The sequence below is a fragment of the Metarhizium robertsii genome, assembly GCF_000187425.2.
Source record: "Metarhizium robertsii ARSEF 23 chromosome Unknown MAA_Scf_23, whole genome shotgun sequence".
NCBI classification, from domain to species: domain Eukaryota; kingdom Fungi; phylum Ascomycota; class Sordariomycetes; order Hypocreales; family Clavicipitaceae; genus Metarhizium; species Metarhizium robertsii.
In genome coordinates, this window is record NW_011942164.1 from 1 (window position 1) to 18,418 (window position 18,418).

The 18,418-nt window shown below is 47.6% G+C and overlaps 7 protein-coding genes across 7 annotated transcripts; 5 read left to right on the forward strand and 2 right to left on the reverse strand.

Annotated features, from left to right (window-relative positions):
* Window positions 1-23: 23 nt before the first annotated feature.
* Window positions 24-683, reverse strand: MAA_10212 (aspartic protease; the record flags this gene model as incomplete). The annotated part of the gene is made up of 1 exon (XM_007828210.2): window positions 24-683. One exon carries the CDS (start codon window positions 681-683, stop codon window positions 24-26), a length of 660 nt encoding a protein of 219 aa, XP_007826401.2.
* Window positions 684-2,808: 2,125 nt separating this feature from the next.
* On the reverse strand, window positions 2,809-5,039 carry MAA_10213 (Cytochrome P450 CYP5317A1; the record flags this gene model as incomplete). The annotated part of the gene is made up of 8 exons (XM_007828211.1): window positions 2,809-3,068; window positions 3,124-3,313; window positions 3,379-3,474; window positions 3,533-3,702; window positions 3,794-4,087; window positions 4,185-4,578; window positions 4,642-4,728; window positions 4,779-5,039. 8 exons carry the CDS (start codon window positions 5,037-5,039, stop codon window positions 2,809-2,811), a joined length of 1,752 nt encoding a protein of 583 aa, XP_007826402.1.
* Window positions 5,040-7,313: 2,274 nt separating this feature from the next.
* Window positions 7,314-7,771, forward strand: MAA_10214 (Mss4-like protein; the record flags this gene model as incomplete). Its single annotated transcript, XM_007828212.1, has 2 exons — window positions 7,314-7,379; window positions 7,433-7,771. The coding sequence occupies 2 exons, from the start codon at window positions 7,314-7,316 to the stop codon at window positions 7,769-7,771; spliced, it is 405 nt and encodes a 134-aa protein (XP_007826403.1).
* Window positions 7,772-9,089: 1,318 nt separating this feature from the next.
* On the forward strand, window positions 9,090-10,544 carry MAA_10215 (MFS transporter (Mch2); the record flags this gene model as incomplete). The annotated part of the gene is made up of 1 exon (XM_007828213.1): window positions 9,090-10,544. The coding sequence occupies one exon, from the start codon at window positions 9,090-9,092 to the stop codon at window positions 10,542-10,544; it is 1,455 nt and encodes a 484-aa protein (XP_007826404.1).
* Window positions 10,545-11,153: 609 nt separating this feature from the next.
* Window positions 11,154-12,045, forward strand: MAA_10216 (Outer membrane protein, beta-barrel; the record flags this gene model as incomplete). Its single annotated transcript, XM_007828214.2, has 6 exons — window positions 11,154-11,336; window positions 11,391-11,443; window positions 11,495-11,604; window positions 11,667-11,760; window positions 11,833-11,944; window positions 12,001-12,045. 6 exons carry the CDS (start codon window positions 11,154-11,156, stop codon window positions 12,043-12,045), a joined length of 597 nt encoding a protein of 198 aa, XP_007826405.1.
* Window positions 12,046-13,603: 1,558 nt separating this feature from the next.
* On the forward strand, window positions 13,604-15,421 carry MAA_10217 (Amidase signature domain protein; the record flags this gene model as incomplete). Its single annotated transcript, XM_007828215.1, has 5 exons — window positions 13,604-13,618; window positions 13,680-14,059; window positions 14,117-14,307; window positions 14,374-14,889; window positions 14,961-15,421. The coding sequence occupies 5 exons, from the start codon at window positions 13,604-13,606 to the stop codon at window positions 15,419-15,421; spliced, it is 1,563 nt and encodes a 520-aa protein (XP_007826406.1).
* A 595-nt stretch (window positions 15,422-16,016) lies between these two features.
* MAA_10218 (amidohydrolase 2) lies at window positions 16,017-17,012 on the forward strand (the record flags this gene model as incomplete). The annotated part of the gene is made up of 1 exon (XM_007828216.1): window positions 16,017-17,012. One exon carries the CDS (start codon window positions 16,017-16,019, stop codon window positions 17,010-17,012), a length of 996 nt encoding a protein of 331 aa, XP_007826407.1.
* Window positions 17,013-18,418: the final 1,406 nt, after the last annotated feature.

Below are 18,418 nucleotides of genomic sequence, written 5' to 3' on the forward strand. Positions count from 1 at the left end.
GTGGGGCCGTTCCCTTACACAGACTAAGAAAATAGGGAAATGGGATTAAAAATATATATATATATATACTTACGGAAGTCTCCAAGATAAAGGCCATATGCGTTTGATTTGCTTAGGTCATCTTGTTTAAACCGAGCTGGGACATTTGGATATGGATCTTTCGCAGATTCTCCTTGAATTGGGCCAATGCCCATGACTGGAAAGCTGACTTGACCGGGAGGCACGCCTCCTGATTCCACGAGGCCCATCCGCACGGGAACCTCTTTTCCGCCGGGAGTAACCTGAAGAGAACTTTCGATAAACGTACCAACGAATGCGGCTCCTCCGGTAAAAGTTGCGTTTAGGGGAATATTTAGGTCTCGAATTTCGGTTTTGTTCTTATTGACGTCAAGCGATCCAGCCTTGAAGCCGGTGGCACGCCCGTCACACTGCTCTCCTTCGCCACGACAGAACTCGCTTCCCGTTTTCGGAATATTCAAGTCACTACTTCCTGTATCAAGCAAGCCTCTCATAACCTGGCCTGCAACTGAAAACTCAATAAAAGGGCGGAAGCCACCTTGAGAAGCGTCCGTGATCTTCTGGATCTCGCTAACTTCTAAATTCCTTCCAGGTTGGGCAGTAGCCTGGCTGCTAACAAGCAGTAGCGGGCTCGAGAGCCAACATGTGAGGTAAATGACCTTCATACCTGCTGAAGGAGCTTGTTGCTGTGTTGAATAGGAAGAATTCAAAGTCAGATGCTAATTGTGGCAGTTGGAAATAGAAAAGTAGGCTTAAACCCACGTGGCTTCCAGAGCTAGAATAAATAGAGAGCTGTCGATCGGAGAATCATATTATTTCTTCCTACTTGATACATTCCATCATAACTCTGGGGTAGTCTTCTAGAAACAGATCTAACCCTGATGGTAACACAGAAGCTGAGTTTGAAACGATCGTCAAACGATGAAACGTAGATTCGGGAACTTATCGCAACCACTACGGAGAAAAGCGAAGAGACTGACTCAAGAAGGCTGTTGTAAATGTTGCTTATTTTATTACCTTTGTTTCGTAGCGAAAAGACCACGAGACTTTTAAGCATGCAACCAGGCGTGATTCATTAGCAACTTTGTAGCTAACTGCTTAATATACCACCCCCAGAGACCGAGTGTTTTTTGTTATCGCTTCTTAATACGGGACTTACTACCCAGGATACCCTGTTCATCTAGCTGCGCTAAATGCAGTTTCAACGCTATGGCTACAGGAATGACTCGCGAGAAGCCACACTGACGGGCTGGGGAAAATGCCCGTAGTCCGCTCGTGGCTTGTACCACTAATAGCATACCGGACATTTGTAGGCTCCCACGAATTATGCTCGTGCCGTCATCTACTAGGCCGGATAGCCCACCCTCCGTTGTCAAGATGGCATGATTCGAATGACTAGGCTCTTCTCCGCGCCCGCAAGACCATTGCGGCGCCCTGAGTCGAGAGCCTTTAGGCCCCATCGCTTCATGCATTGAATTCACCGACGAACGACAACGGCTGCATTTACGGGATGTGACTAGGCCGGGGCAAGTGTTCTGCAGCTTGGCACGGAGTGGTAGTCCTGTTTCTGCGTATGTAATCATCGTAATAATAACCGACATTTCAGACAGCTTCCTTCCAGTTCATATGCAAACAAAGAATAACGATATCTTCCTGCATTGCGTTGAACAGTCAAGACATTCAAAATCACTCCATCTTCCCCTCCGTAACAAGGGCGCCATGGGCATGCATGACCGACTACATATCGAAGGCTTTTATTCCTGGCCTCCAGTCTGCTGTCTCAGCCCCATGGGTACCTTCTAAGACTACATGTATCGATTCGTTTCAGCCATCTGTGGCGGCACGTGAGAGATAATTTCTAAAACGGGCCCCCAAGTGGTAGCTCAAATGAAACCAAAGATTATGAAAGCAGGGAAAAAGCACACCAAGGAGAGAAATGCGACAGATTCTAGTTTGCCATGAATCAGCAGAAGCAATTAAAATAACAGTCCCGGATGAATGCTGCCCTCACGGCCTCCAAAGACATGGACCACCATTTTCGAGCTGCTAGTCCCTATACCCCATAATTCTTGGTGTATATGACGACTACCTTTTTACAGCGATGTCATAAAATCTGCCTGTGGATGTACTCAGGACTCTAGAGTGGAATGGAAATACACAAAGACGAGACAAGGTACGAGTATTGTGCTAATCCTCCGACTAGCACCGTCCTCCGTGACGTAGATTCAACCGTAAAGATCTGTCGCGTCACAAAGCATAGTCGCACCTTAAACTGGCCACGCCGTCTAATAGTATGCATCTCGTCTCCAATAAGTTTCTTGGCATTATTAATCCATTTTCGCTCTTACTGTGTGAGCTTATACGGACCTTTCTTCCTAGCTACCAAGTGCGCCTCGGAATCGTGGCATGCTTGGGAAAGTTAACCGATTTGAGTTTATCACGGGCCATGGATCCGTAGTTATTGTATATAAAGCATGTGATGGCAAAGATATATAACCATTTTAAGATAATTTGAACCGTTTATAAAGATTGGGGTAATAGTTTAAATTGCAAACTATCTGTGCATATATAGTTGAGTTATTTACATTCTCTGTCTAGCAACCACTCCCTTCTCCCCCCCCCCCCCCCCCCGCCTTTTTTTTTAAAAGAAAAGCCCTTACTCTGTAAACCTTGCTTTTAAGTGTCCACAGAACGTTTTCAAGAGACACATTTTTCTATGGTAAAATACTCACGCCTTGCAAAACTGGCAACCTAAAAAGCAATCTCTGTGTCTTGTGGCAAGAAGGGCTTCTAGGTCTCCCCAGAAGCAATCCAGGCGCGAAGGCCTTCAGGATCACGGCAGTGAAATTTAATACCGGCTGACCATGGAATGGCCTGAGCCTCCGTGGGTGTAGCGGTATCAGCAATTGCGTCCATTTGAAGCGAGCACTCACGTTCAGCACGGAAGGGTGGGAAAACAAGTTTCTTCTCCTCCTCCCCAAGAGGTTGTCGCTCCCAGGTAAAGAAGTGCAAGAGGAGTACGAGTGTGGAGTAGAGACCACGATTGGCCACTATGAAAATCGTTAGCTGACGACAGCAGGTACATAAACAAGCGACCAAACGTACTATCAATGCCAGGGCAGACACGCCGACCACAGCCGTATGTCAAATGTGTTACGCCAAGCTTGTCGCCACCCTCAGTAAAACTGTCGGTGCGACCTTTGCGGCCGTTGAGCCACCGCTCAGGTATAAATTCATTCGGATTGTCGAAGGAAATTGGATCTCGGTTGGCGGCCATTAAGTTCATAATAACAAGCTGAGAAGCAGAAGTTGATGTTTAGTCGAGAACACAGATGCAAATACAAACAGCGTCGGACATACCATTCCAGGAGGTATCTCATGACCATCATAACTAGCACCATCAAGTGTTTGGCGGGGAAAACCAAGTCGAACAGGCGTGTATATACGAGAGCCCTCCTACTTTTATGTCAGTTTTTGTAGGTAGATGGGTGAGGTTTAGTGAAAAGTTACTAACAGTATGCAGGGCCTTGACATATTCAACTCGATCGTATTCGTGAGGCTTTGGTGGTTCGCCATTGTATATCTCACGGATGGCTTCGTAGCCGTTTTCCTGCAGGTCTGGCCTGTTGGCAAGATAACCAATAATCCAAGTAAGCGAGTAGCCAAGATTGACCCCAGCAGCAACTGTCGAGAGATGTTAGATACTGTAATTAATGATTCAAGTGGTAAAAGGAGAAGCAAAGGGGTAAGCGGGGAGGAATGGCTGGTTGCTTACTGCCGGTATAAGAAGCCAGAAGAACCTCTTCGTCTTTTAACAGACCCTGCCGAAGAATGTTGCCTAGAATTGATGGAGTCTGGTCTCCGTCCTCGATACGCTGCTTTAGCTCACCAAGCATCTTACTTATGTAGACTTGCTGCGTCCTGCGGTATTCGCGAGCCTTCTCTTCCTTCTCATCGTAAGACCAACTTTTGATGCCTAGGGTCTTTCCAGCCAGGTAGCGAAGCCAACTAGCACCGCTCAAAATCGGAATATAATCACGAGCTGGTGAACCCACAGTACGCTGGCGAACTAAGTCGAACCGTTAGTAGATGGCTATATTGGAAACAAGATAGAAAAGAAGAAGGAGAGAAAAGAAAAGCATAAGAATAAACCCAAGAAAACTTACAGATGTTTGTCTCGTTTTCCGCGAGCATTCCCACTATATCATCATCCAGAGGAGTACCCATAAGTTGCTCAGATACTTGGCCAGTACCGAAGCGGTGAAGCTTCTCGGCCATGTCAACAGCATTTCCTTGGCTAAGAGTGAGAATGTCACCAATAAGCTTCTTAAGCTTGGGATGAATAACAGGTGTGTAGATTGGTAGGAGGCGAGGAGCGATTTGGGTAGCGAGCGCCTTGCGAGTACGGACAAGACGGTCGCTAAAGGGCGAGGTGCCAACGGTCCAAATACCAGAAGAAGCAAAGTCCTGATGAAAGAGCTTGAACGTGGGCCTTGATTGGTATGCCGGACCTTGTTTCACGATGGTCTTGGAGAGAGCCTTGTGGCTGTTAATAAAGACCTATTCAGCCATGAGTTAGTTTATATGCTTCTTTTCTTTCAGAACTCAAATAGAATGACATACCGCCTCACGCCCACCAAGGGACACCCGAATAACATCACCATACTTCTTGGTCCACTCAGCAATCTTTGGGACGTGACCATTGCTCAGCTACTATACGTGTTAGGTATGAAATAGATTAGACGGCGTGGAATACTAACCTCAAGAAGATTTCCAACGATGGGCAGACCAGGTGGACCTGGAAGCGAGACTGTATGAGGGGCACCACCCAGCAGGCCATCAAAAAACCATAATATTCGACTCAGAATTTTACGGCCAAACTCAAACCCACCCAGAAGAACAGCAGTAAGAGCAATAGCGGTAGATGCATAAAAGAAACCAAGATCTCGAGCTCCAGTAACCAAGCCGGAGACTATCTCAGTCTTGGGACTAACCACGGTCGAGTTAAGTAGAGGATCCATCTCGGCGAAGATGATATGAGGGTGATGTGCTGTGGTGTGATATTTCTGAATCTCATGGCATACGAAACCTTTTATACCATTAGCTAGATGGTTCAAACGGTCTGGGCCAATAGTTTACATTTCCCTGCCTAACACGCAAAAATTTAAACGACGGTAAGCCAAGGCAGGGGGCTTGGGAAACCCGGCATGCTATGTCGGGGCCACTTCCCGCGAGGGAAACTTGGAACCGACGGATCTTGGGTAACATTCGTAGCTCTGCGTTAGTATTGATGATAATGGAGAGTGATTGAAAATGTTGCAGCTCCTCTCAGGCATCTACCTCGGTGATCAAGCGGCCAGCAAGTTGGATTAAGATGAGTAACAAGGAGTAGCCGATTGCATAATTGGCTAGTACAGAAACCCAGAAGATAGTGCTTACAATATGACCCGATGTATAGTTAATGTACTAGAAACCTAGGAACGAAACTGTCTACTCGAATAAGAGTTAGGGAGAATACCTATTATTGCAACTAGTAACTCTAGATAAAACCCAATCGCAGGGTGTTAAATACTAACAGAGACTGGGAGTGGCAACATGTACCACTACTACTTGTGATAAAGTTGTATAAAACGTTGCCAATATAAAATGTAAATTCTATTTCCGTCTTATTGGGCTTCATCCCCACTTACTCTTGTCCTGATGCCAATACCAGCCCCGTGCTCCTGGACCAGGGAGATAAGGAGTCTAGTGAAGAGCTGCAGATCTACTTTCTAGGTGAAATTCACTCCGTCTTACATTGACTCAGCTTAGTATGGAGAAAATTTGACATAGTCCTAAAGCCTTTAGATAAGCTCGGTGTAATTAATATTCCCACGAGGCTTATTAGTTAAGCAATCAAGACGCCTTCTTCCTTGGAATATACTGATGACGCGATTACGCCACTAGATCCGCAAACTACCTAGGTAAGATTGCATGTACATGCCACGGCTACATCCAACATGTCGGACCGGTCAATAGAAGCAAGGTAAATGGAAAATAATTTCACTCGGGGGTAGGCGGTTAGGAACCGTACAGTCACGAGCTTGTTTTCTTTGCTTTAGACGATTATAAAGACCTTGTAGTGAAGGAAGAGCGGCTAGTAAAATAATGAGACCTTGGACTTGGTGAACATAGCCGTAAGCCAAAACTAGTATGCGCCCATTCGCGCGTGTAAAAAGCTGGGGGGTACAAGAGTAGCCGGCGAGTACTTTCTCACAATGACAATCTCGGCAAGGTTGCTTACACGTATGACTCGAGTATGCAATCGACATGGAGCATCGGCATTCAGCTTAACAAGGCGCATGTCATGGCTTTCGGGGGCGGACGCCATTCGGGTCGGTTTTATGCATTGCAACGCGCCATTCTCGCCACTGAGCCTGGTCAAGCAGGACAAAAAGTTTTCGCGCCAGTTGCGCATCGTTTATTAGCCATGTGGCTGAGACGGATGACGGCAAGGAACCAAGAATTTTACTCGGGGTTGTGTTCAGCAAGGCAGCTATTTCAATAGTTGCACCGAATGGTGTGCTTGAATGTCTCGGACAAGTTCCTCCAACTTAAAATATGCGCCATGACCTGCCGGCTTAGGAAACCCTGCAAGCCGAAATAGCCATCGGAGCTCAGAGGATCAAGATGCGGTGGCCGCCAAAAAAGCCACCAAAGCGGTTTTGTCCTGTAAGCAACACCGGATCGGGCATGATGGATCTGGTGGCATAAAGCTGAAGGCTAGTTATCGGATTTTGTACGGAGTAGTCCAATGTCGCTAGGCATTGACCTCTTTCTAGAAGCATCAAATTCTTGCATCAATTGGTCCTTGCTGACAAGTGTGCATAATGTCTGGTTGGCCAATCCGCGCCGAGTGTCCGAGGCAGCGCAGGTGAGCGGTCAATCTTGACATGTGTGGAGTAGACCAGACATTATGCAAGGCTTACAACACATGTGCAGCAAGTGTTCGGGGATGATGCATCTTATTCATGTCAATCTGGTCTGGTGTATTTCGTACCGAGGTCCCGTCTGGTCCCACACCGCCGCCAAGAGGGTCGTGCTGGTAGAAACCGAAGCAAGGGGGTTCCCCTAGGGGCCAAGATCATTGAATGATGCAGTCCCGATCGCGGCGGGGAAGAGGGGGCAGAGAGGGGTTAGTTGGTATAAAGAGCCAGCACTTGAGGCCTTGCATCTAGATTCGTAACCCTCAGGGTACTCTTCCCCCAATAGCAATCATTTCCATCCCATTGCACATCTCTTCAGCAACAGCCATCATGGTTGAAGGTGGATGCCTCTGCGGTTCGATCCGCATCAAGTCCACTGGCGAGATCAAGGCCAAGGTACGTGCATGACGGCGCGATTCCCTCCGACATCGGCTAAGACGAGCCACCAGGCACTCTGCCACTGCCTCGACTGCCACAAGATTACTGGCTCGCTGTTTTCAACCAATCTTCTGGTTGCCGATGATGGCTTCTCAGTCACCAAAGGCACTCCCAAGCAATTCTCCAAGACGGCCGATAGCGGCAAGGCCATCACCTCATTCTTCTGCGGTGACTGTGGCTCGACGCTCTGGCGCCAGAGTGATACATACGCCGGTTTGAAGATCATCAAGGCTGGCACTTTGGACGGCAATGCTCTTGAGGATGCCAACCCGGCTGTCGAATTGTTCGTCGTGAATAGGCCGTCTTGGCTGCCAGCTTTTGCCGGCGCCGTGCAAAATGACGCGGCCTAAGCGTGTAGTTGGAGAAAAAGACGGAGGGAAAAAAAAACGGGCACAGAACAGGAATTTTACTTGTCCTTGAAAAATGCAATCTAGTCAATAGTAACATGAGCTACCAACCGATACTATAAAAGGGGCAGGGCGCATAAATCACCTCCCTCTATCTCTAACGTGTCCTCGCGGTGCTAAAAGAGTCAAGTGACTTTGAAGGGCTATCAATGCAGGTAGCAGCCATGGTAGGCGGCTTTAAATAAGGTTAACCAGCCTCCCCTGGCAGACAGATAGCTTTGAATGCAAATTTAATGCTAAAAGACCAAAAAGCCTGGCACCAGACATGACTTAAAACACCTACAACCTGTTTTTAATTAATAATATATATAGTTATCTGCCCTTTAGAAGGTGAAACAAGTTTTATTGTAAAGTTTATTATGTATCCCTTGAATTAGGGGGGTGAACACAGGCGTATCGGGAACTTGCGGCTACTTTTTATAAAGATATACGACCAGGACGTTGGGTTATCCGAACCAGCAACAACAGCAGCCATAACTTGCCCGATTGGATCAATCCTTAGGGCGGCTATACATGGGGTGTAGTGATGAGACCATTGTTAAATCCGTCAACAAACGAGTCAAGGTTGGAAGACAAGTTGGGTAGAAGGGTTTGTATTGCCAAGTAGCGGGTCAAGTAGTGTAGTGAAATTTAACACGAGGAGGCATGACAGAATTATCTGCGCTTTACCTAACCGAGAGTTGCAGTGGCATGTGCGAGGTTGGCTGCCTAGACCAGACATATGCCGGATTTACAAACTTGGCCGAACAGTACTTACCTATACCTGTGGGGGTTGGCTGTTCCGGATTTGGGCTTCAAAGTCAGGCTTGCTCGCGGGCCACGGTTCGAGTCATTATTACACGTGCAGTCAGTGCTCGGACGGTCCACGAAACATCCAGGGAGCAAAAGCGCCACATGCATCCCCCCGGCCTGGAGACTGCATGCTGGCGGGCATAAGCACGACATCGACGCTTACGGAGGACCGGACTAGACATCCTAAGCCCATGTATTCCGTATGACTCCCTGCTGCCGATTTGGCAAAGGAATAGTGAGGACACAATTATCCGACGCATCGACGCCCCCTGTGGCATTCTCAGTGTAACTGGGCACTACATGTAAGCCGCGCACGACCACCAGACGGAGACGCCCCGAATGTATATAATACATCAATGCTTGGGTACTTGTGCATATGGGTACGATACTTACTGGCCGAGCCCAACAAAAAGCCTGCACGTCCATTGACTATCCGTTGTCATCGACGCCTCGGACCTCAGGAACCACCATGTGGGAGTCCAAGCAGGCTGCTGACAACTCGGATTCAGACCATAACCCCCCATCGCCAAATGTCCATCAGAGCACCAGTCTATACTTGGCCGAACAGGCAAAACGTCCAGATGCACGAACGAGTCCCGATCAACCTCCAAATGGCGGCTATGGTTGGATTTGCACGCTGTGCGTTGCGCTCATAAATGCACATACCTGGGGCATCAACTCGTCCTATGGCGTTTTTCTCGCGCACTACCTTTCCACCGATGCATATCAAGGGGCAACATATTTGCAATATGCCTTCGTGGGTGGTCTGTCAATCTCCTGCGCTATGCTCGTGTCGCCACTGGCCACCTTGTCGACTCGTCGTTTTGGAACCCACGCGACATTGTCTTTTGGAACCGCGCTCGAGGTCATCGGGTTGATCGGTGCGTCATTCGCCTACAACATATGGCATCTCTTCCTCAGCCAGGGGCTGGCTTTTGGCATCGGCATGGGTTTTCTCTTTGTCGGGTCCGTTGGCATCCCGCCACAGTGGTTTACTACAAAGCGATCACTCGCCAACGGCATCAGTGCCTCGGGGTCTGGTTTCGGAGGTCTGGTATACTCTCTGGCAGCTGGAGCCATGATCCGATCTATTGGAATCGCTTGGTGTTTTAGAGTGCTGGGGTTTTTGGCCTTGACTGTAAACGCCATCTGTATCGCGTTAATACGGGACCGCAACAAAATCATCGGTTCTCGGCATGCCCCGTTCGACATGAAGCTGTTCAAGAGACCGGAATATCTTCTACTCAACGGCTACGGCTTCTTCTCCATGCTCGGGTATATTGCCCTGGTCTTCTCCCTAGCCGATTACGGAAAAAAGGTTGGGTTGACCGCCTCGCAAGCATCCGTACTCTCTGCCATTTTAAATTTGGGCCAGGGACTCGGGAGACCACCCATCGGATACTTCTCGGACACCATCGGGCGAATTAACATGGCTGGGCTAACCACCTTTCTTTGCGCTCTCTTGTGTTTCGTCGTCTGGATCTTCGCCAAAAGCTACGGCGTCTTGATCTTCTACGCACTCGTTGGGGGCACTGTGACGGGCACATTCTGGGCAACCGTTGGCCCGGTTGCTGTCGAGGTTGTAGGACTTCAAGACCTTCCTTCAGCTCTAAATCTCGAATGGTTAATCATCGTTTTGCCTTGTACGTTTAGCGAACCGGTTGCTCTCGAGATTGTTGAGCACTCGGGAAATTACCTCGGTGCACAGCTACTGGTTGGCTTCATGTATCTTGCTGGGGCTTTATGTGTAATGTTGCTTCGGGGATGGAAAGTTGGCGAATTGAATGAGATTGCGAGAACAAAGGACCAAAACCCTGAGAATCACCACCATATGGACATGTCTGTGGGGTCTACGAACGAATTGGCGAGGGCAGCTGGAAGGCGTACCATACTTAGACATTTCTGGGAGTGGCGAAAGGTGTAAACTCCGCATTGGTTGACTCAATTCGAGATTATAAGCTATGAAATGCCGGATTGTGCAGACCAACTGTTAAGAAGCTCTTGACAAAAGATTACGCGTTCCTGCTCCATGGGAACGGGTTGTCAAGATCAATAGAGACTAGCCACATATCTACAGTAGATTCAGGAGACAACTAAACAAGGAGGATACGTGCAAATCCTCAGTCAAACTCAACTACTACGTACACTGTCGACCCATTAAGGAGACACACGTAAGTCAGGTCGGGATAATTACTGTCCGTCTGCGCCACCTCGGACAAAAGCTTAGATGCCGCAATGCTTGCTTACTCGATCTAGATCCAGAGGCCAAGATTTGCCACTCAGCGGTCGGATTGCGCGACATAACCCCTGCATGGAAGCTGTAAAAAAAGTTCCCTATGCAACAGTTAGTTTACGCTAAACCTTGGCATTGTCTCTTTTTAATTTATCATTGACGGGCTTTTGCTGACGCTTAGCAGACTCGGTTGCATCATGCCTATTTATTGCAGTGGAAGATGTAAATAAAAAGTAGTCATAGCGCTCTTTATCTAGCTGTATCAATACTACAACACCATTGGATCTTCGTTTCGTCAACATGAAACTTTCCGCTATCATCTCGAGTCTACTCGTTTGCGGCCTAGGAGCTTCTGCTGTCCCACCGACCACCGCATTCCCTCTGAAAACTCCATCCCGACCTCTTCTTCAATGGACTCTTCCTCCTGTCATACCGCAGATGCGGCCTGCCTTCCAGGCCAAGATTGACTGGGATTTGGACAATGTCAGCAATCTGTTTTGATATAGTTGGGGGTTTCTCCTCTAACAATACTTACAGAACCATACCATTCAGACGCCATCTGGCCTTCGTGCTAGCTGGTGGAGTCGCGAGTATGTTTTCGGCCAGTAATCGAATTTTCAAATATCTGACTTCTCTTTTAGGGGCTACTTGTATGATACGACGGGCCGGCAGTTTGGCGAAATTCTTCGTGCAAACGATGACGGCGTTGTAACGTCTGGAACAGACCCGGGGACCAAATATCTTGAGCTCCGTAAGTTGATCATGAAACTAGTGAAGAAATAACACTCCTGTTGATAATTGCCCCTTGTCTAGTCATTTCATATGTTGTAAAACTAGATGATGGTCACTGGGCGTATGTGAAGCATACCGGCGGCGCTATTGTTCGTCAGTACCAGAATGGCATTGTGTAAGTCTCAAGTTCCTTGATCAGTCTGATATGAGATTTTGTTTCCTTCGGCCTTTAACAATGTGGATACAGCCGAGTAGAAACGGATTCTAAAAAGTACACCTGGCTTAACCGAGTTGATTTCATTGCCCCCGGGACGTTTAACGGCACCGAGGTAATGACGGTCAATCACTATTTTCCCAATGTGAGTCGTGAAGAGGTTACCCATTCGATCAAGGCTGACATGCTTGTCACTTGTAGTCTAACAACTTGCCAAATGGGTTACCGAAGAAAGATAACCGGTAGGTACAGCAAGGGGTATTATGCCTGAGCTGGTATTATTAGACTGGGAGAAGTATGGCGGGAAGTTTTGTTAGCTTTCCGAATTTCTTACTAGAAAGTAGGCTTAAATTCCTTGACAGATAGATTAAATCAGGAATCAAGTCCAAATTAAACGCGATCCATAGATGCCAATCGTAACAGTGTTGTTAACATTCTGAATGCGGATGATAGGCCGTCGATTCCAGCTAATGTACGCCGGTTTGAGGCTTTATATGTCGATGTTGACTGCGTCTTGTACCAAGCTTGACTGAGCCACGGGGCTACGGCTCGTGATTCGAACCGCTCCGCTCTGAGCTATGTCGCCATAGGGGCGGAATACATCGGGATTACCAGCATTATCGAAACCGAGAAGCCAAGATGGTGGGCCGTGACTTGGTTCATTGACATTGTGGTCGACTTTCCAGGGATCTCATAGCCACTCCATCGCGAGATCTTTGTTGATAGCCTTGTTGTGCGCGTTATTGGGATCGTGGGCACCCAACCTAACCATAATTTTTGCAAAACCTCTTTCAAGTGAGGCTTCATCTTCCCCACACCGGCGGCGGCGATGGCCCGACCGAGTATAACGAGGTACGCGGTGCCACACCAAGAGAGTTGTTGAATGAGGTGAAGGAGGTCGCAATGGTGACGCAAAGGGTTGCAACAATGGTCGAATCTATAGACGAGATGACAATCCATAACTGAACCTCTCTCACAACGGTATAGAGGAACCATACCCAAAGCAGTGAGGACGACGATGATCTTGAGTTGGACCATGTCAATGCCTTGTAACCTATTCAGTCGCCAGAATGGGCTTCGGCAGGTGAACGAACCTAGATACTACTTAACACAACAGGAAGACGATTGCTTGAGAGCTCCTCAAAGTCGGACGACTGTGCGGGGTGTGGAGGTCCGATACATGTATGGACATCCTCACTTATCACGGGCGTCTGCTCTGTTGTACCCGTGCCTGGCGGCCTTGTGCCCTCACCATCGTGGCTCATGGTTATAAACCGTCTTTGCAGAGGGTATTCAAAAGCTGGGACGAGCAAACATATATATTCTCTCGTCACACCAGCCACTCTCGACCCTTCAACGCCCGGGCGAGGTCAACTGGGGTGAATAATGTAGTCATGTATGTTCATGTGCTGTCATTACCTACCGGCACACCGCTCCATGACAATTTGAAACCCCGGTGTGACGAGGTTCAGGCGAGTTCGCACGGGCATTGGCGAGGTCAATGTAATGGCACCATCTTGTGACGTGGTCTGGGCGGCAACAGACTTGAGTCCATGTCGGCAGACTAGGCAACCAGACTTTACATAAAGGCGGCAACCCCCGCAAGAGACTACCGTCGCATTTCAAGACCGTTTTCCAGCCCGACCGACATCTGGACCAACCTACTCAGTTCCTGCCATGGTGCTAGGATCATCCCGTCTCATTGGCAAAGACGCCACCAACACGACCACAGCTGCTAGCTCAACGGCGGCTTCCAAGTCCACCACAATCTTTGAGGCCGGAGGTGCGCGATATATCGCCATAGATGCCTTCGCTCTACGTAAGGGTAGTTGTTTTATTCTTTGCTTGCTAGGCACCGGAACTAACTTGCATCTATCTAGTTCGAGCCCAGCGTTGATATTCCTCTGGAGCCTTCACTGGTGACTGTTGTCTGCAACCGGAAGGACGTACCGCTAAACAAGGGCTGTATCAGGGCATATCTCGATGGATTGGACAAGTGTGACGTCTTTGATCGCAAACTATTCCTCGCCGGCATCATCATCACCACCCCCCGTCACAGGCAGACCATTCCACCAGGTTGTCGAGAGTACTTGAAAGAGTTTGGTAAACAGTGGGCGAATATTAAAATTGAAAAAGTAGGTGGTCCAGCGCTGGCTCCTGGTCCGTACCCGTACGCCAATAAAGTGCTGCAAAGCGTCTGCCGCTTGTATGATGATGAGCAGGGAGCATTCCTATCCACAATCAAACCAAATTTAGGACAGTAAGTATCTTCCCGGGGCTTCATGCTCTCATGTTTCTCATCTGACGCTTCCTAAAGCTCTGCTTTGACAAAGGTTCAGCAGCTGCGAGTTGCCGGTGTCTCATACGGCCGCCTTGCCATTGCTGTTCCACCTCGAGCACCGACGTCCGCAACCAACTCGCTACCACAACTCCGCGTTGCTGTCAATCCGGCGCCTTTTACAGCCCAAGTAGTTCAGGCGCTCGTAAAGGACGGGGCTCATGTCTTGGGTTTGACCAAGCTAAGCTCGATGGTGGCTTGAGAGGAACCCATGGACGCTGTCGACTACCCAACAGCCTTCAACCCTCGCGGAGACGGATATCAGTCTCCTGCGGGTAGTAGCAGCGGAAGTGCTGCTGCCGTGGCGGCCTACGACTGGCTTGACTGCGCTCTTAGTACTGACACCAGCGGAAGCGGCCGCCGACCAGCAATGGCGAATGGTGTTTGGCAATTCCGGCCCTCTCACGATTCCATTTCATTGAGTGGTCTTTGCAACACGTATGCCAAATTCGACACACCCTGTGTTTTTGCTAGAAGCCTCGACATCCTGGAACGCGTCATTACAACTTGGATACCACCTCCTCCCATAGCGCCATCTAAGTCACAAAGCAGATCATATCGTCTCATCTATTCGGAGGATTACATGTCAGAGGCAAACACAGACCAGATGAAAATAATTGACGCTTTTATCAAGGACGCAGAGGATATGCTTCCAGCCACTGTTACCCAATTCTCTATCCGAAATTCTTGGAAGCAGTCACATCCTCCTGATACTTGTGACGATATTGAAGAGTATCTGGATGATGTTATACGTAAAACATACTATCACGAATTCTATCATTCCAAGGACGACTTTAGAAAGTTGTACTCCGGCAAACACCAGGTCGGCCGCCATTCGTGATTCCTTTCGTTCAACGCAGGTGGGTTCAAGGCGCTACGGTGTCCACTGCCCAACACGAGGAGGGTACACGACGGCTACTCGTGTGCCGGACATGGTTGCATGAGCAGCTACTTGGAGACAACAACATTGAGACGTTCATGCTACTTCCTGTCGCCAACGCCAAGCCTGTCTATCGTGATGAGGTGTTACCCTCCCCCGAGAAGCAATCCGCCTTGGATCAACTCTTTATTCCACCAATCCTGGGCGCCCCCGATATTGTTATCCCCATTGGAGAAATACCGTACCACTCAAAGAGAAGTCACCAGACCGAGTTTCTTCCCGTGGTTGCGAATCTTGTTGGCGCGCCAAAGCGGGACTTTGAACTTTTGCGGGCCGTCGAAATCATCTTGGGCAAGTCCGGACGTGCCAAGGTAGTTGCAACCGGTTCAAGAATATTTTCGTAATAAAAAATCATTCATTGTCATATATTTCATAAGTGTTTTGCGTTAGGTTAGCAGTAGTCGGTTGGCACGGCATTGATCCCAGCCCCGATTAACACGCAGCTCCCCAAGGCGCTTGGCTTTAGCCAATAACCCGCTTACATGTACACATTACGGTTACACCGGCTGCTCGGCTCTTCCGGCATATACTGCTCAGCGTGTGAAGACACAAGAGGAGAAACTATGGCTTCAATATTTCTTCCTCAGTATATTATCCAGGTCATGGTTGGTACAAATAGTAGCTGTCTCTCTGTGACTAAGCGGCTTACCTTTAAAACAACAAACTAAATTTAGTACCCTCGGCACCCGGTATACTAATTTCATTGGGGAGGTTTGGCAATTCGGTCATTACTTTTTCGCCGAGGGCGAGGTTTTGCCAAAACATAAAATCTGTGCATCGTAGTTCCGACTCAACTCCGCACCGACTGTATACGCTGAAGAGTGCGCGTAGAGGCACAAGTATAAAGTCTTGTCCAGATTCACATTGGAAAGAAATCATAATTGAGCATTATTCAACGTTTTATTACTATTATACTATAGTTCCCAAGACAAAATCACGATGACGCGGCCTCTGATTACTCTCGAGGAGCACTGGTACTCTAAGGCTGTGTTCGACTCCTTCGACAATGCCTTGAAGAAGGGCATCGAAAAATGGCCAGGAGCAATAGAGAGACTACTAGACGCTGGGGATCTACGCCTAAAGGAAATGGACCTTGGCAAGGTGTCTCTGCAAATCATCTCGCACTGCGCCGCTGAAGATCCCTCACCCGAAGTGTGCCGAGCTGGCAATGACCAGCTGGCACAAGAGATTGCAAAATCTCATGAAACATCGACTCGTTTTGCAGGCTTTGCTGTTCTGCCCATGCGTGACCCTGAAGCCGCCGCCAAAGAGCTTGAGCGAGCTGTCAAAAAGCTTGGTTTCGTCGGTGCGTTGGTCGATCACAAGACGGCCCATGGCAACGGATTCTGTGAAGGCAACGAGTACGATGTTCTTTGGCGCAAAGCCGAGCAGCTCGCAGTGCCCATCTATCTCCATCCTTCCTGGCCCACGGAGAAACAATTTCAGCAAGCCTACGCAGGCAACTACTCGCCGACCGCCGCAGGAACTATCGGCGGTGCCATGTTCAACTGGCATAGCGAAGTTGGTCACCATGTCCTACGATTGTACGCTGCAGGCGTGTTTGACAAGTTTCCCAAACTCAAGATTATTATCGGCCACTTTGGAGAAATGATTCCCTACATGCTGGACAGGATTCGCGAGCAGGACCATCGTCTAGGTAAAACGGGCCGAACCTTCTCAGAGGTGTATGATGAGAACATCTGGATCACGACCTCTGGCGTGTGGAGCCTGGATCCCATGCGTTGCATTCTAGCAAATACCAAGATTGACCATATCCTATACAGCGTGGACTACCCATTTACCATGAATGAAAGAGGCTTGGAGTGGTTCCAAGAGTTGGAAAAGAGTGGGTTGTTGTCGGAGGAGGACTTGGCCTTGATCGCGTACAAGAACTGCGAAAAGCTCCTAGGCGTCAAGGCACCCACACAGGATTAGGAATAGATTAAAGCAAATGCAGTGTTGATAAGAGCTGAGTAGATAGATACGAATGAAGCCGTTCCGCGAATTAGAAGCTATATTACAGAAAAAACTCGTACGCAGGTAGCCTGTTTGATAATAGTCACAAAACATTGTCCTATGTGAGTGATAACGGAGGTAGACTGTCTCAGTCTGTGACAAGGGCAGGATAACTGGGCTTGGAACAGAGGGTTCAATTCAATCTATAATAATTGTCTTTGGGTTATCAAAGGTCCTTAGTTTTATACGAGGCCTTAGAGGGCCAAAGGCCCCTATAAATACAAGAAGTCGGTGAGGGCTGTGTGCCTGAGGCAGCCCTCGCTTGTAGCCGACTTCGGGCCTCGTGACCGTTGCCTTTGTTGTTGTGTAACCTTTGTTGGCCCAACGCCCTTTGTTGTGTGCCAACCGTGTAACACAGTCTTAAATGTTCGCTTCCTGCAAGATTGCGCGAGAATCAGTGTTCTCATTACCTAAGTTGGCGTCTTATCAAGTTATCACATAACGGGGATCTAATACTATCCTTCGATTGACTCGTGAGGAAGTGGGTATAGCGGCAATACTTGCATTATCTGCCAATCAATTGCTAGTAACTGACTCAGATTCCTATCTTATAAACTGACTTGCATATTCCAATTAGATTATTTGTGGCTACTCGCAAGCTGCTAGCCCAATCAATTACTAGTAACTGACTCAAATTCCTATCTTATAAACTGACTCGTATATTTTCAATTAGATTATTTGTGGCTACTTATAAGCTGCTAGCTCCAATCAATTGCTGGTAACTGACTCAGATCCTTATTTTATGGACTGACTTGTATATTTTTAATTGGATTATTTAAGGCTACTTATAAGCTGCTAGCTCCGCCGCATAAAATAGTATAGTAGTAAAAGTAATTATATTAAATTTTAAGTTTTGTAATTTTAAAAAAAACCTTGGCGTTTATGCTAAGGTTATTTTACTTGTATATTTAAAGGTCTTATAATCCGCAGTTGCTAATTCTAATTTTTACAGCTATCTTGCTTTTTAAAAATTAAGAAAAAACCGGCCTTTTTAATCGTTGATTAAATTTACGTCAAATAAGATAAACCCAATATGAAGTTTCTTACTCTTACCGCTTTTACCGGACTAGCTCTTGCGGGACTAGCTAAGAAGAGAGAGGATGATACCTCTTGGATTTTTAGTATATTTCCAGAGCCAGAAAAAATTAATCACCAAAATATGGTAATATAAACTCTTTTTATAAGACTACTATTTACAGTAAAATACTAATTATATTTATACCCTAGACTGTACCACAAGCCCTAACAGTTATTGCTGAGTATAAGGAAAAAATTCTATCTTGTGAATATAAGGTAAAGTAGTATATTTTATTATTAGAGGAATT